Consider the following 16,511-nt stretch of genomic DNA (forward strand, 5'->3'; position numbering starts at 1 on the left):
CAGTCAGTTGCCATGCAAGCTGAATGCTAATCTGCTTCCCAGCACAGCACTTGCGTTGCATGACAGAAGCAGTGTGCTTCCATTGCAAAGCTGAAATGATTACATTTGGACTTAAAATATGCATAGAGTGCTCTGTTGACCTTGTTCCTTTGGTATTATTGTCTGTGTCTTGTCGTTGAAGGAGCTGGTAGTTCCTGTGGTTAGTAATAGGCCAGTAGTTGAACCTATCCTGCCCCAGCTATCTCCGGGTGTGTCCACTGTCAAGATGGAGGCAGCCTACCCAGGTGTCTGCTTCTCTACCCTTTATACTGTATGGTATGGTAGCCAGTGTGTGACATCTCAGACTCAGCTTGTCAAGCTCAGAGCAACTTTATTAGCCTCAGCTGTTCGTTAGTTCAACTAATGTTTGTCAGGACCAGTTGTACTGTAATACTACTGTTAAAATGCTAATGTTAGCAAATATCTGTAAAAAGAACAAAATAACGTGTATATGCTAACATTAAGCTAAAAGGACAACTTAGCCTGAGGAAACACAGTTGAGAACACAGAATGCAGCTGAGTCTGCTGCTGACCAGATGAGTCTGATGTCCTAAAAAGGCCACTGTACTGTGATCTTTTTACAGTATTAGTATTGATTATTTCATTCATTCATTCTTTTATTTATGCCACATCTTCCTCCATTGTTTTATCTTTTTCTAAGCTACAATCAGAACAGTGGAGCTCTTTCACTGACCGAGCTGGAAAATTTCAGGCTCTGTGATGAGGTTGGCAACACTCCTCATATTCCCTCCAGTTCTCAGTTTAGGATGAAGCCAGACTGATATTTATATGATCATAAATTTCTAAAACTTTTACAGTAGGATTGTTAATTATTGCACATAAACCAATACTAAACATTTTAATTTAGAGAAAATCCAATGCATCTGTCATCCATTGCCAAATAGGTCTGACAGCCACAAGGGAACTTTATGCCATTAATGTCCATCACTCACATTCTATAGGAATTTTGTAATGCATGCAGGAAGTGCAGAGCCAAATGATTCAATAAGAACTAAAAAAACAGTAAAAAATTGTTGATTTTTTTTTTTTTAACCTTTATTTTAGGGAAAATCTGTCTTGGAGTAATATAGCCAATGTACATTTTTGAATTTCATCAGATTGTGTTTTAAAAAAAAAAAGAATGACTGTTATATGGTAACAGTTATGCACTTATATATTTTAACACTAGGGGCTTAATTAATTAAAGCAGGCATAGAACAAGTTCTAAATGTGTGTGTCGGATCTGTCCATAAACAAGAGAATTGATATTTATCAAACATGCACATGGATAGTTTCAGATAATGAACAATGATAAATCTCACCTATTTTACAGCCATCTGCTCCTGCACATACAGGCTCATTTACATACAGAATCGCCCCCAAAATGGCAGATATGGCCAAACCACATCCTGTTCCAAACCACATACATGTGGTGTCCGGGAGCAGGCTTGTGGGCAAGCTTTCCAGCATGCACCACATCAACGGACTTATAGACATACAGTACATGTAAGTCTCATTTTATGTGTGCATTGTTACTGGTGTTCTTGTATTTCACGTTGTGTAAAATACACAATCCACTATTATCCACTATTTCCACATTTCATATGATGTCGATGTCAATTATTTATTCCGTGTAAAGCTATTTGAGATGATGTCAAATAATAAATTGCAGAACACAATGTAGATATTAGGCACAGTACCAATTCAGTGTAATTCATAAAATATGAATTTGCTTTAATTTTTATTTTAATTGTTGCACTTTTTAAGTTTCAGCAAAACAGAAAATATACATGACTTGGTTGAATCACATAAATTAAATAGTACCAAAGTGTAACAGTTCATTATTAATGCAGATCGATTGCAATTGAATGTTGCCAACAGATCCTATGTATGTAAGTTTACATGACGTCACAGGTACTCAGTGAGGCATTAATGGCATAATTTCACTGTGATAGAAATGATTACCTTGCTTTTCAAATAAAAATGGAGATGCACGTCTTCAATAACAATAGTTTATAATCTATCCATTATGGTTGACAGTAGAATTGGTTTGTGTATCTATAATTCAGGAATCACTTTGCCCACAATTACACTTATGCACTGCTAGGGGTTTGTTGGTGCGCTTGGTTAGGAGCAGTTCTAAATGCGCACATTCTCACGTACAAGAAAGACATGGGCACAGTTGATAATGAGGCCCCTGATGTTCAAGCTTAGATGTGATTTTTGAATTTCCCATTAACCTCTGAATATGAAAATGGCATTTAATAACATCATACAATAAAGGAAGTCCATGGGTTGTGAGTTAATTTTCTTCTTTATTCTTGTAGTGATATACAATAATGATGTTCAACACAATCCCTGTTTGTCTCCAGAACAACATCCAGTTTCTGTATAATTATCAGCTGTATGTTTATAATGCCATCTTCTTGTTAAAAGATATGGCTGGAGATTTTCTATATTTTTCTTACTGTCAACATATCTCATGTGCAGAACAATGAATTGATCTTATTTACAAGTATTGTGTGTGTTTCAAAAGCCTGATTGTCATATCTATCTATCTCTGTGTCGTGTTCAAAAACTATTTTGTGAACGTCAGTGAGCCACACCATTGCACTGGGTCACATGTTCTGTTCACAGTGCTTTGGTAGCTTGTTGTGCTACATTACAATCATGATACAATGCTACATATCTTTACTTTATACTACATTGTACATTTACTCAAGTACTGTACTCACCCACTACATTTATTTGACAGCTTTAGTTACTTTTCAGAAGAAGATTTGACATAATATAACATATTTTAATATTCTAAATGTTATTTAGATTCTCTCCTAATTTTCAAAAAAATTGTTAGGCGCTTTGTGTGACAGGTGCTATATAAATGAAGTGTATTTATCATTATTATCATTATTATTATTATTAAAAAACAGTACTGTTACTATTAATCTACTCAAAGTATCTAAAAGTGGCTCCACATTGATGAACTACAACATTGAAATGCTCTCATGTGTGTCTCAAGTGATACAAACAAATGTGTAGCTAATATAATATACTGTAATAATATAACACTCTGCATAATGAGTACTTTTACTTTTGTTACTTTAAGTACGTTTTTCTGCTAATTCTTCTGTACTTTGACTTAAGTAACATTTTGAAATCTGGACTTTTACTTGTAATGGAGTATTTCTGGACAGCAGTATTTCTACCTATACTTAAGTAAAGGATCTGAGTATTTCTTCCACTGCTGTAAATTTCTCAAAGAACTTCAGTACATCAAGTCAAGAGGTTGTGATATGTAGCACAACAAGCTAGCACTGTAAACGAAACTGCATTTCCAAGCATTAGCAGTGGCGTCTGCTGTCCAAGGAACCTCTCTCCTGAGACTGAAAATGTGATCGCTGTTATTAGTCTTTGGAACCGTTTCTAAACAAACTAATGTGACCGTAATCTTCATGGTGAGGGAACATGTCACCCAATGCAGTGGTTTTACTCACTGACATGTTTTTGGACAACGACGGAGCGCTAAAGCACAGAGGAATAAGATATATCAGGCTTTGGACACACACAGAGTATTGTAAGTAGATGAATTCATTGTTGGTTTGGCTCTGCACATGAGATTTGTTAACAATAAGAAAAATATAGATCACCAGCCTTATCCCTTAAACTTCATCCTGAAAGTGCCCCCTTACATGGAAATTGATAAGGCCATCGGACTGGATGTTTGTAGAACTGTGCTGAGGTGATGAGTTCTTGCTTGTTACATGGCATGTTATACTTCTGGAAGTCTCCATTTCAAAAGAGTGTACCATTGACCATGAGGGCATGTAACTGGTCAGCAACAGCACTTATGTATGCTGTGGCACTCAAATGATGCTCAGCTGGTATTAAAAGTGTAATATGTACTCTTCCACTATTTTCAGTGGTTCAGTTTAGGTGATCACCTGCTCATTGTAGCCTTGATATTGCTCTTAATTGCTGCTATATGGATGGTCTTCTTCAGCGTTGCCCTTCTACAAAGTAGAAGTACTCTGGTTTGCATACTTGTGGCCTTACTGTTAGCTTGACAGAGTGTGGTCATTCTCCTCTGCCCTTTGTCATCATCAGTGTGTTTACATTCACAGAATTGCTGCTGATTGAAGCATTTTGCCATGCTATCAGCGAAGTCAATGGGTGGCATAGTCATTTTGTCTGTCATCGGTCAGTCTATTCAGTACTTTGATACGGAGCACAATATCTCAACTGCTCAGAGTATGACACTGACCCCCTGACCTTTCATTTAGCATATTCAGAAAAAGAAAGTTGGGCAATGACATCACCAATCCCACTGAAAGAGCAAAAAATTGTATTATATTGTTTTTCATATTGTTGAAAATATTTTATCACTAGATAAAAACGTCAAAATACTTGCAATCACTCTAACCTTAAAATGGAGTTTTAAAACGTTATGAGAAGTCACCCACTCACTGTTGCCAAGACAGTTTCTGAGAAAGGCTAAGCTGCTGAAATCAGTAAGGGGTTATGGATAAATACAGCTTGATATCAACTGCATAACAGATGTGTAATCTATAGTATTGTTGTATTTAAGCCAACTGCAGTAGAAGCAGTTAGTGATCAAGATGTAATTAAGAGTCAAAGTACCATTTGTTGAATTATTCAAAGATATATTTGATGGAATTAATGTCCATTGCTTTGTGTTTTCTCCATCTGGTAGAGGTTTTTGAGAGGAGCTCTCCTCCTGCCCCAGTGGAGATCCTCCCATCTAATGCAGGCCAGGACATTGCTCCAACCCAGTCAGCTGGTAAGATTAATAACATTTTTTACTTTTTTCTTTTCTTTCTTTTCTTTAAATTTTGTTCTTTCCTACTGTGCTCTGCTGTTCTGGATCAGGTTGCACCTGCTATTCGTAAATCCCTTACTAAGTTCCTTTGTAAAGTCCTAAGTTGTAGATGGTTTCAAACTAGTGATTTTCTAAATGGGTTGTACTGTTAAAACTCAAGATATATCTTAGCTCGTAAAGACCTTAGTAATCTGTCAATCAGTTGCCAGGAAACATTAGTAGCAGTGAATTATGTAAACAGGATGTCAGCTAAATTACAATTACAATTATAGTTTTAGGGGGGGAAAACAATATATTAAACACAACTGCCAAAAATCTTTTCAATTTACATTGTTATTCCTTCTTCACTCAAATATTAGCAAGCTAACAAGAATTTTGTCAGTCAATTCAGTTAACAAAGCAACAGCTCCCTCCTCAGCAGTTAGTGTTAATTTTAATTTAGTGATGTGTAAATCTACACTAAGGAAGGCTGGTGCAGCCGGCTTCAGGTCTATTTTGAAAGTTACATTCTAAGGTAGTGAACAGAAGCACAGCTGACCAGTTGCTAATATAAATGTCCTTGGTACGTACCTGACCCCTTCTACCGTGTCTCACACAAGACACACACAAGCACAGACATCACTAAAAAGGCTTGAATAAAGTGAACTATACTGGGTGGCTGGTTTCATACACACACATTGTTAACTGATCCAATAATATGTCCTTGGCATGTACTGAATCCTAAAAGTGAGTTCCTGACAGGTCATATGCTAAAAAAGGTGATATAAATGGAATTTACACAGATTTTGACCTCTGATCTAATGGTTCTGTCCTTTGCTATTCCTCTATCTTCCACTGGGAGAATTTTTTTTAGCTCTGATATCTTTAGCAGTGTTGCACCTCTGATAGGGAAAAACACAACCTTCATTTTGTGAATCTGTCAGTCATTTGTTGGCATACCCATTTCTCTTAACTTGCCTTTTTCAATAAGGTTATGTCCAATATGCCTCCAAAATCCAATTATGCTATGGACTTTGGATATTTCTTGGAAGTTTCCTCCTGCCTCTGCTCTTTGCTAAGCTGGCTAAATGTAACTTAAACTTATATTTGTGCAAGCCACAGAAAGATTAAATTGATATTGATCTTGAGTGTAAAGGTTTGTTCTTGATCTTGGAAGTAATAGTTTGACAAATAAACATTTATGACCTTAGTTGCCTGATAACCAGCGTAAACTGCAGAAAGTTGCTGGTCCTGACCAAGACATAGTGTGGCACCTAACCCCCCATTTACACTTCTGTTTTTGTACAGATTAAACAACCAAGACATCATGTTAATTAGTGAGCTTTAGAAGTGCTAGTAGGTGGATATTGTTACCTTTGAACAAAGCCAGGCTAGCTGTTTTCCTGTTTTTTCAGTCTTTGTGCTAAGCTATGTTAGCTTAATTTTTTTATTGTGCAGACATGAGAATGGTATCATATGCATTAATTGTATCCATATTTGGTTAATCACATTGCAGTCAGCTGCTGGAGGCTTCTTCTTGGTATACATTGTGAACATGTGGTACTTTTATATTAAGCATTTAACTTGTGGTACAGTGGTATGTTGTGCTACCTCACAACTCTTCATGATCTTTTGTAGGACCCATTATTAGTTCTAAAAACTGCTGCTGCATAAATACTCTCTTCTCTCTCTCTTCTGGCCCAGAGGTGGATGAGTGCCAGATCAACCCTTATATTTGTGGCATGGGGATTTGTTACAACACAGCAGAGGGCTACACCTGCCACTGTAATGAGGGATACCGCCTGGATGATGCCCAAACCACCTGTGTAGGTGAGGAGTCGAATGGTCAAAGTTGTTTATTGAGATCAAAGGTCATCTTTTCCATGTCCAATAGATACTGTACCAGTAAGGTCAGTGTGGTTCTAGGATTATTTGTAATTACTTCTTTGTATGGGTGTAAGGAGATAACATGTCACAATCTTTTGCAATACAAAAATGTGATAGGATTCATTGTGGAACTGGAAAGGTACCATCTATGACTTTCAAAAAAGCTATGTAAGCAGTGCAGAGTGAAAGCCCAAATATTACCATAAGGCTAATTGATTTTTGACATTGTCCACAGTATACATGCAGAGATACTGAAGGGATAGCTACCTTATTATAAACAGTATGGCAAAATATTTTGTCATATCCCCCACCCCTAGTTCATTTCAATTAGGGCTGCTTACTCTGTGCATATGCTGAAAAAGTTCTTCAGGCAGGCTTCAACTCCTTCCTTTCTTAAACACTTGGTGTGGGAGGTCAGAGTTTCTGTGACATATTCATGTGTGTGAGACCATTTTGATGCAGTGGTCACAGTAAGAATTGCAGAACAACTCTTCACATACATAAGAGTTAAAGTGAATGGCTCTGAAATTATGAATTTCTCTGATCACAAACATCCTGAAATGGAACTTTTTGTATGATCAACTTTGAAGGAATTAGGTCCAATTAAATTTGGGAGGTCTAGAAAAGCTGTATCAGTGAATAGTTTTTAAGCCACCCTTGTGTGCAGAGAGCCGACAAGAAGCCACCTTGGCCAGAGAAGGACCGTAGTGTGTATGCTGTATGGGCCCAAAGATGCTGAAGCTTGAGGAAGCTTGAAAAACGTCTTTGCATATGCATTCAGTGAGCAGCTTTCATTGGAATGATTAGGGTGCCATCTTCGAATGCAGTAGAGTTCTGCACAGGTCCAATTTTCAAACCTGCACCTAAACTGATGTCTGATCACATTGCTTAAATTAGAATATAAAAAAACACAACAGCAAATTTCACCACTAACTGGATTAGACAATGTTATTCTCACAGTCTCCTATCACACCAAATTTCTCCCATACATCCAACTTGGCCTTCGACAATGTATTGCCCACAATTTTGTATTCACCGCTGGGTATTTCCTGTGTTTAGGTCGTCCATTTTTCTTTTTTCCACTAGCTGCTAGCATTCTTTGCTATTTCATCATTGACTTCCTATCACTTGACCGGATGTGAATTGAGGGGTGAAAGGTTGTGTTGTGGGAATTCAAAAAAAAAAAAAAAAATCATGGCTATTAATTGGGCTTGATAAGATTAATCTGGTTTAGATGTTTAAAAAACTGCTGCTTTATTTTAATTTCTATTTTATTTTTTCTCCTGTTAATTTCACCTGCTGCCTGTCAACATTTTGTTCATTTTTATCTGTGCCTGTACCCGTGAATTAAATATTATTTTTTACCCGTTGGGTACCAGACCCATCTGAGACTGCCTTCTGGTGGGTGAACTGAATAACATATCACAATGCCAACAAGACACTGCCCTGATATCTCTGTATGAGAAATTATTCAGTTTTGACATTTTCTTTTAATATCTTTTTACTACAAAATTACAAACATGGACCTAGCCGCCACAGTTGCATAAACAGGTAAGCACTGAGTTCTGTCTAATTCTTCTATGTCGCTGGTGTGTGTGTCCAGATGTAGATGAGTGTTTGGAAAGCCCATCTTTGTGCTTTGGCGGTCACTGCAGAAACACAGAGGGCAGTTTCCTGTGTGTGTGTCCACGGGGATTCCTCGTCGATGAAGACGGAACCAGTTGTGTGGGTAAGTAGTTGCAACTCATTCTGCCAAAGGAAAGATGTTTCTCTGAAAGACTATATTATGTGCACACTGTTTGTTCTGTCTTATTCCTACACACACACATATCCCATGCATAAACCCATACATACACACAAACACACACGTGTAACATACTGTATGCAAGACACACCCAGCAGTTGAAGCACACATTGATGTAATAAGTCCTCAATTTGGAAAAGCAATACTCATTGGTCTCTTCCATCTGAAAAGCACTGAAATCACATAATGAAAAATAGTCACATGACAAGTTGAGCGTGAACTATGGGTATCTCAGTCTTTTAGATTTTTTTTGTAAGCATGTTTTCTGTTGCTTTTGTTCCACACTGAGAAGTTTTCTTCATTCCACCACTTTTTCCATCACCTTGAAAATGAAAACACATTAAATCCTACCAGTGTAATTATAGACCTTGCCTTCAGTAGGAAATAAACAAGACTAAAGCCCTGTTTACACCTGGTATTAACATCCGTCTTGAGTGATCCGATGAAAAGTGGACAGCTCTAAGTATGTCTGTTTACACCTGGCATTGACATACGTCTCCACGTGTCCTGAGTGACCACCTGTGATTGGATCTCACTTCCCCGCTCTATATGCAAATAAACACGTATATCATTTCCATTTTCAAAGACAGAGGCAGCAATGCAATTCCCTGCCGAGTCTGTTGGAAAATAGAGGACATCAGTTGGTGGTCCGTCAATGTGGTCCAGGACGCATTGCGTTTACACTGCTAACTGAATGTGGCCACATGCGGCCCAGACCACCTCTGAATGTGGTCTGATTGATCGGATCTCAATCCGTCCTCAATGTGTCTTGGGTGCATTTATACCTGTATTTAGAGCTGTCCACTTGTGATGGAATCACCCGAGACAGATGTTAATACCAGGTGTAAACAGGGCCTAAAAGTGTAAGACTTGCCAGCAGCCTCCCTACTGGCAGCGTTCATTACACTGCAGCAGGAATGTGGTGGATGGAATAAGCAATTTTGCTGTCCTCTGAGCCTCACCAATTGTGGGCGAAGAATGTTTTTGCCACATTGTATTATTAGGGGTCCAAGCAGTGAAGCTGCTGTGAAGGACCGCGAAGGTTCGGCCCGGGACTCAGGTTTTCCTGTGAGATGAGAAAGCACAAAAAACTCTGGGGAAGAAGCAAAGTTAGTGACATGCATTGATGTTACATGAATGCATACAGATGGAGAGGAGGAGGAGGAGAGAGGAGCTCAGTGCATCATGGGAAGTCCCCCAGCAGTCTAGGCCTATAGCAGCATAACTAAGGGCTGATCCAAGGCGAGCCTGGTCGGCCCTAACTATAAGCTTTATCAAAAAGGAAAGTTTTAAGCCTACTCTTAAACATAGAGAGGGTGTCTGCACCCCGGACTGAATCCGGTAGATGGTTCCATAGAAGAGGAGCCTGATAGCTGAAGGCTCTGCCTCCCATTCTACTTTTAGAGACTGTAGGGACCACCAGTAAGCCTGCATACTGGGAGCGCAGTGTTCTAGTGGGATAATACGGTATTATGAGCTCTTCAAGATATGATGGTGCCTGAACATTAAGGGCTCTGTAAGTTAGGAGAAGGATTTTAAATTCTATTCTAAATTTTACAGGAAGCCAATGTAGTGAAGCTAAAATGGGAGAAATGTGGTCTCTTTTTCTAGTTTTAGTCAGAACACGTGCAGCTGCATTCTTGACCAGTTGGAGAGTCTTTAGAGACTTGTTAGGGCAGCCTGATAATAAGGAATTGCAATAATCCAGCCTAGAAGTAACAAATGCGTGAACTAGTTTTTCTGCATCTTTTAGGGACAGGATGTGCCTGATTTTTGTGATATTACGTAAGTGAAAAAAGGCAGTCCTTGAGATTTGATTTATGTGGGAGTTAAAGGACATATCCTGATCAAAGATAACTCCCAGATTCCTTACGGTGGTGCTGGAGGCCAGGGTAATGCCATCCAGAGTAGCTTTATCATTAGATAATGTGTTTCTAAGGTGTTTAGGGCCAAGCACAATAACTTCAGTTTTATCTGAATTTAGTAGTAGAAAATTGCAGGTCATCCAGGTCTTTATGTCGTTAAGGCATGTTTGGAGTTTGTTTAACTGATTGGGTTAATCTGGCGTGTTTCCTAATAATATTACCTAAAGGAAGCATATATAAGGTGAATAGAATTGGTCCAAGTACAGAACCTTGTGGAACTCCGTGTCTAACTTTTGCCTTCACGGAGGATTCATCATTAACATGTACAAACTGAAATCGGTCTGATAAATAGGACTTAAACCAGCTTAATGCAGTTCCTTTAATGCCAATTAAATGTTCCAGTCTCTGCAAAAGGATTTGATGGTCAATTGTGTCGAATGCAGCACTAAGATCTAGTCTCAGAAACAAATTTCTTCCTCTGTGGATCCAGACAGTTCTATCCATATAAGCGATGTCCATTTGTGCCTAGATAGATTTTCAGCCATTTTGAATTTTTTCCAAATCTGTTTCCTCCCACAAATTTTGAGCAATTGGCATCAAATTTGGCACATAGCATATCTGGACCAAGCCAGAAAAAGTACTTTTTTGGATTTTTGCTATTCCATACCATTTTCAAATGATACATTTTTAAACCTATGTCTTTAAGTTCAATTTTACCTAAATGCTCAAAAATCAAAATTGGCTTAAGCTACTGGTGCACACATTCAGATGCTAGGTCTGAGCTTTGCTGCGCAGTCCTGGAATATTCTGCCACTAGGGGATGCCACAAATGTGAAAAGTTTATATCTTGTAATCGGCTGCATGGATTCGTAAGAAATTTGGTTAGCACGATCTAGGGTGATGACTCACTCAAGGCATGAAATTTGGTTATGATTTATTTTAAGTGGGTGTGGCTTATTACAACAAATCTAAATTTCAAGACATTTCACAATCCAAATTTCAAAAAATCAAAATAAATCACCCATACATCCCACAGAGATGAAATGTTTTCAGTACATCCTCTGAATTGTGACAAAGGTTTGCCTCACTGCCACCTATAACCCTAACCCTAACCGTAACACTATATTTTTCAAAATATGCAAAATAAATTAACTTATATATCTCCACAACTCATATGCTACCAAAATTGAAACAGACATTCTCTAGATGGTAGATATCAAGTGGTTCAAATGGTGTTCGAATCAGTCAAACAGTGAGTCCCCGGTGATATTCAGTATCTTGTTGTAATTTGTGCTGTATGCACAACATTTTCTGTTTCATTATATTTTTAAACAAATTTCACCAAAACATTTGACAATACATCCGAAACCAGAAGAATGTTGGAATGAATGCATTCAGATGGAACACGAACATGCACATTTTTGCATTGTTATTAATGCAACTTTGACCAGAGTTTGGAGTTTTCATAGTCTGTTTATATGGCCAAAACAGTCAATGTACCAACTGTACAGATGTAAGCTGTAGCTAGATAGACACATGCACCCCCAATTTGTGCCTCACAGAGCAAATTTGCATATGTTTGGGCCTGCTCTCACTTTTGCATTTGCCCATCAGATTTTTATCTTTTAGATTAAAAATTAGATTTCTTATGGATAAATGGAAACTTTAGCCTGATGGTGGCACTGCAGGAATGGTCAGAGGGCTATTAGTTTTTAACATTCCCTGACAGGGACCAAAGTGCTGGTCAAAGGGAAATTCTGATCTTATAGCAGAAGCTAATGGTGTGTTCAGACAGAATCAAATTTTTGTGTCATTTGCGTGTATTTTCCTGCTGGACCATTTGTGTTTATTCAGCCCAAACAGCCAAAATACTGTACATTACTGTACATTGGTTGTAATAAGCTAGCTTATTGTTTCTGTTCAGTTCAGCCTCTGACTGAACTCTAGTTCTTTCTGTTATTTCCCCTCAGTCTCTCTCCTTTTTGCTGTCCTCTCTGTATGTTTATGAAGTACATTCATAAAGCCCTGTGATGCATGCAAATATCTTGCTCAAGTTGGAACATTTTCAACTCCTGCGGACGCATATTCACATCAATTTGCGGTGCCGTGGGTGAATTTGCGTCTATTCGCTTCTTTGCATTGACATTGTATGCAAATGCTCCATGTCTAAAATTCGCTTCACGTTCTGTCTGAACACAGTAATAAAACCAAACCTTTGCAACCACAAATGTCCAGAACAAAGTTTTTGGTAATTAGGCAGTAGTTTTCGAGATACTGTATCTTTTTCTGGACCAGAGTGTTGGATGGATGTATGGACAGACTGACATTCGCTCCCGCTGCGAGAAGGGCATAAAAATGATCAGTACCTACATGTCCATTTCATATAAATACAAAATGCAGCGTCAAGCATCAGAACACTATGTACAGTATTCTATGTAAAAGCACAGCCTCTGGCATTGGTCAAACATAAGATTTGCATACTAACAAGTGCATACTAATAGAATTAAAACTCAGTGGAATTTTGGACAAGACCAGCAACCACACTGTTACCAGCGTCTGCACCACCCTGCTCTCTGCTTCATCCCCCTTATTGGGATATAAATATGAAGCACTCTGTCATTACGTGGTTTCCTGCCATTTCAACGCAGCTTTCCCCACCCACCAAAATGATACTGAATTAGGGCTGTGAGGGCAAACAGGCCTGATGGTTATTTCCCCACAGCTGTAATAAAATCTCTTCTCTTCAGATGAGGGATAAGATTATGACTTCTCTGAGATGTTTATATGCATGTGGATATGCAACCAAGGTATCTATTAATAAGATTAATACAAAAACAGGCTCAGGAGTAGGAGTTTTTAGACATAGAGTATTTTGGAATCCTAAAAAAAGAGTCATTACAATGTGGTGCAGAGTCAACTAAACAGATTTCCTACCATACATTTTTGACTCTTGAACCTGTCTGCACTGGTGCTATTATTATATAGAGTTCAAGTACTTGATTTTAAATGGGTTACAACCAGCATTCAGTCAAAGCTTCAGCTTTGCTGTAATACATCGGACAGCTGGAGATAAAAACAGATTCACCACAGTCATATGTCCAAAGGAAGCTTAGTCTGACCCCAGCATATGGCTTTCTAAAAACACCAAAAACCATGATGGGACTACATTAAAGATGTTTCATCCCTTCCTTAAATGTTCGTTATTGTTTGTTGTAGCCAAGTACAAATGGTGGTAATTATACCACCTGTCTGAGGAGACTATTACACATACAATCATAGATTGTACTAAGTATGATCAAGAAAGATGATATGTGAAGGAAGAATTTAGGAGGACTGGAGTTCAGGAGTTCAGCATTAAAACTTCAGCAGTAGTAAAAGTTCAGCAGTAGAGTTTTCTCTGAGTGTATTAGACAGACAGAATTAATGTGGAGGATTTAATCTCTGATCCACACTCCGAAGCAGAAGGCAGCAGTAATGCACCTAATACGCTGGTTATTATATATATACATATACATACATATATAATATAAATATCTTTGAAACTACTCACAATTATCACCCTGCTCTACTTGGTGCGTTTACTTGCAATAACCCAGTTACTCAGAGAAACCAGCTTACGCTAATGGTTCATTCTCACTGCTCTCATGAACCTTGTTTTCAGTGTAAAAGCTCTGGTGAACCCACTGTACACTACCTGCCCAGCACCAAACAGCAGACAGGCAAAGTTAGTGGCATGAACATAGTGGAGCATTTAGCAGCTAAAGAGCCAGATATATTTCTCAGGAGTTGGTGGAGACCAAAACAAAGCTAAAAAAGTGAATATTTTACTTATATAAATCAGGTGGACAAAAACACAAATGAGAAATTAATGATAATATTGTTCTGTGTCTGTTGGGTGTGTGAATATGCAACTGTTTTCTAACATGTGCACTGTTCTATAGTATGTTGATAATGTCAATGTTTACAGCTTTGTTCTGCTGCCTACAAGTGGCCCAAAATGTAAATAATACTGCTTTAAGTGTTTTAAGTTGCATAAGACATAAATTGACCCTAGTTTATGAGCCATAACAATTTAAAACCATGTGCTCAAATGGTAAAAAACATTGTCATTGAACATAATCTGAACTGCATGATATCAACATTCTGTGTGGCGTTGGGGTTGGAATTGTTTAGGTGCTAGATTTTCACAATTCACTAAGTTATGTGTGCCCGCCCACAACCCACTCTTGGTGTCAGTGGGACTCAAGAAGGGTTTATGAATTCTGACTTCAGCAATACAGTGTGTTAGAAGGTATCAAGACCTGGCTGTATATAATAGTATTTTTTTGACAGCTTTATATATTTTGTTTTACAGATATCGATGAATGTGCAAACAGGACAGTGTGTCCATCTGGTATCTGCTTCAATGTGCCTGGGGGTTACAACTGTGGCTCCTGTCCGCATGGGTTCTTGGCACAGGGAGGCCAGTGTGTAGGTAGGTCTAACTCTGTATTTGTGTATTTATGTGTCTGGGTGGTAAAATGAAACCTTATCACAATGCATGTACGCCTTTAATTTAAAGCTGCTATACTCATTACTTTGTCCTAAAATAAGTTTGGCTTATGTGGAAGAATTGCATCTTTGGTTGTGTACACATCCTGCCTCTCAGGCTCAAATATAGAGTGTATTCCTAACACCTGAACCAGAGGCAGTCTGAATTTAATGTACCATTCTTGGAATAGTTAGATTACATCCTAACCTCATGGTGCGTAATGTCTGGCCATCAACACATAAGAAATCAGCTCAGGAAACACATGTAGAATAAAATATCCCACCAATCAAGCAGTAAAACCAATGATCCATTCCAAAGAACACACAGTATGGGCCCACATTTTCCTGGAAGTGGTATTATTTCTACCAGAAACCAAAGGTGTGCCCATCTCTCCTCTTTCAATAGTTTGCTGCTCCTGTATCCCATGTGACACAGGGTTAGCTGTGAGGTTTTGACTACTCACACACCATGCAGGGCAAGCCAAGCCACAATGGGGTGGCAGTGAATGGTGGTGGTGGCGAGAGGAAATAATTAGTCCATGCCACAGAGTCCTTTATAGAAGTTAATAACCCAGCTCACAGATGTTTGCATGACACTGCCAAACACAGGGAAATGTCACATCTCCTAGACTAACGTATGTGTTTGTGTGTATGTGTGTGTGTGTGTAAGAAGTGAATTTAAAGTAGCTCCAGATCTTGCTATGTCAATAATGAACAGGGTTCTTATTGTCCGGTGCAGGTATTATCTCAGTATTGTATTTTATTGTGTCGTGTTTTTCACTGCTGACTTCCTCATTCACCCAATTTAAATGTGTGAATGAGTTTTTTTACTTTTGCAGTGTTTGCTGATATGAATGCAGACAGGAAATAAATATGGATTAAAGCCTTTTTATAGCAACAGAATACTAATGATCTAGCTTGTACTGATGAATGGAGATCAGTGGAGTTGGTGACACCGGTTGTTTGTGAGTTCAAACTTAACCTGCTTACAAAATATGTGTTTACCAAATGGAGATTTACACATCAATAAATGAAAACAGGTTGCACCATACAAACTAGTTGTAGTTAGTAGTTACTGAATATTTATACCTAAATAACTGCCATGTTTAACTATTGAGTAGCTTATTGACCATTACAAGAAACGTGCTTGCTAATATATTAGATTAGATTAGATTTAAGGAGTAAGAGCACATCCTAAATTATATTAAACAAAACCATCAATATACCTCAAATTAAAAAATGTTATGCCAATACCATTAGACTAAATGACCAAGTAATGTTGATTATGTTGCATAATCTCTATGTGCATATAAATAAAACAAAGTCATACCTATCTTAACATATGATTGTCAGTTAGGTTTAATATTTTGTTAAATTGTTATTTTTGGAAGTTATGGTCTTAAAGGTCTTAATTAGCTTTAGGATCACTAGCATAAAGGATAAGGCTGTGATTTTCTATGTTTTTCTTATTGTCAACAAATCTCATGTGCAGAGCCAAACCAACAATGGATTTATCTACTTACAAGTATTATGTTTGTATCCAAAGCCTGATATATCGGATTCCCCTGTG

General features: G+C 38.1%; 1 protein-coding gene across 6 annotated transcripts in view; it reads left to right on the forward strand.

Moving 5' to 3' along the window:
* ltbp1 (latent transforming growth factor beta binding protein 1) overlaps positions 1 to 16,511 on the forward strand; it is a 153,853-nt gene that overhangs the window by 109,784 nt on the left and 27,558 nt on the right. For 5 of the 6 annotated variants that reach the window (XM_044372810.1, XM_044372805.1, XM_044372806.1 and 2 more), the window contains 5 exons: positions 182 to 284; positions 4,751 to 4,837; positions 6,560 to 6,685; positions 8,346 to 8,471; positions 14,766 to 14,885. In XM_044372810.1, the coding sequence (XP_044228745.1) occupies positions 182 to 284; positions 4,751 to 4,837; positions 6,560 to 6,685; positions 8,346 to 8,471; positions 14,766 to 14,885 (562 nt within the window). The remainder of the gene's footprint in view (positions 1 to 181; positions 285 to 4,750; positions 4,838 to 6,559; positions 6,686 to 8,345; positions 8,472 to 14,765; positions 14,886 to 16,511) is intronic. The other variant, XM_044372808.1, reaches the window with a different exon arrangement.

Source organism: Thunnus albacares, chromosome 14, assembly GCF_914725855.1.
Source record: "Thunnus albacares chromosome 14, fThuAlb1.1, whole genome shotgun sequence".
In the NCBI taxonomy this organism is placed as follows: domain Eukaryota; kingdom Metazoa; phylum Chordata; class Actinopteri; order Scombriformes; family Scombridae; genus Thunnus; species Thunnus albacares.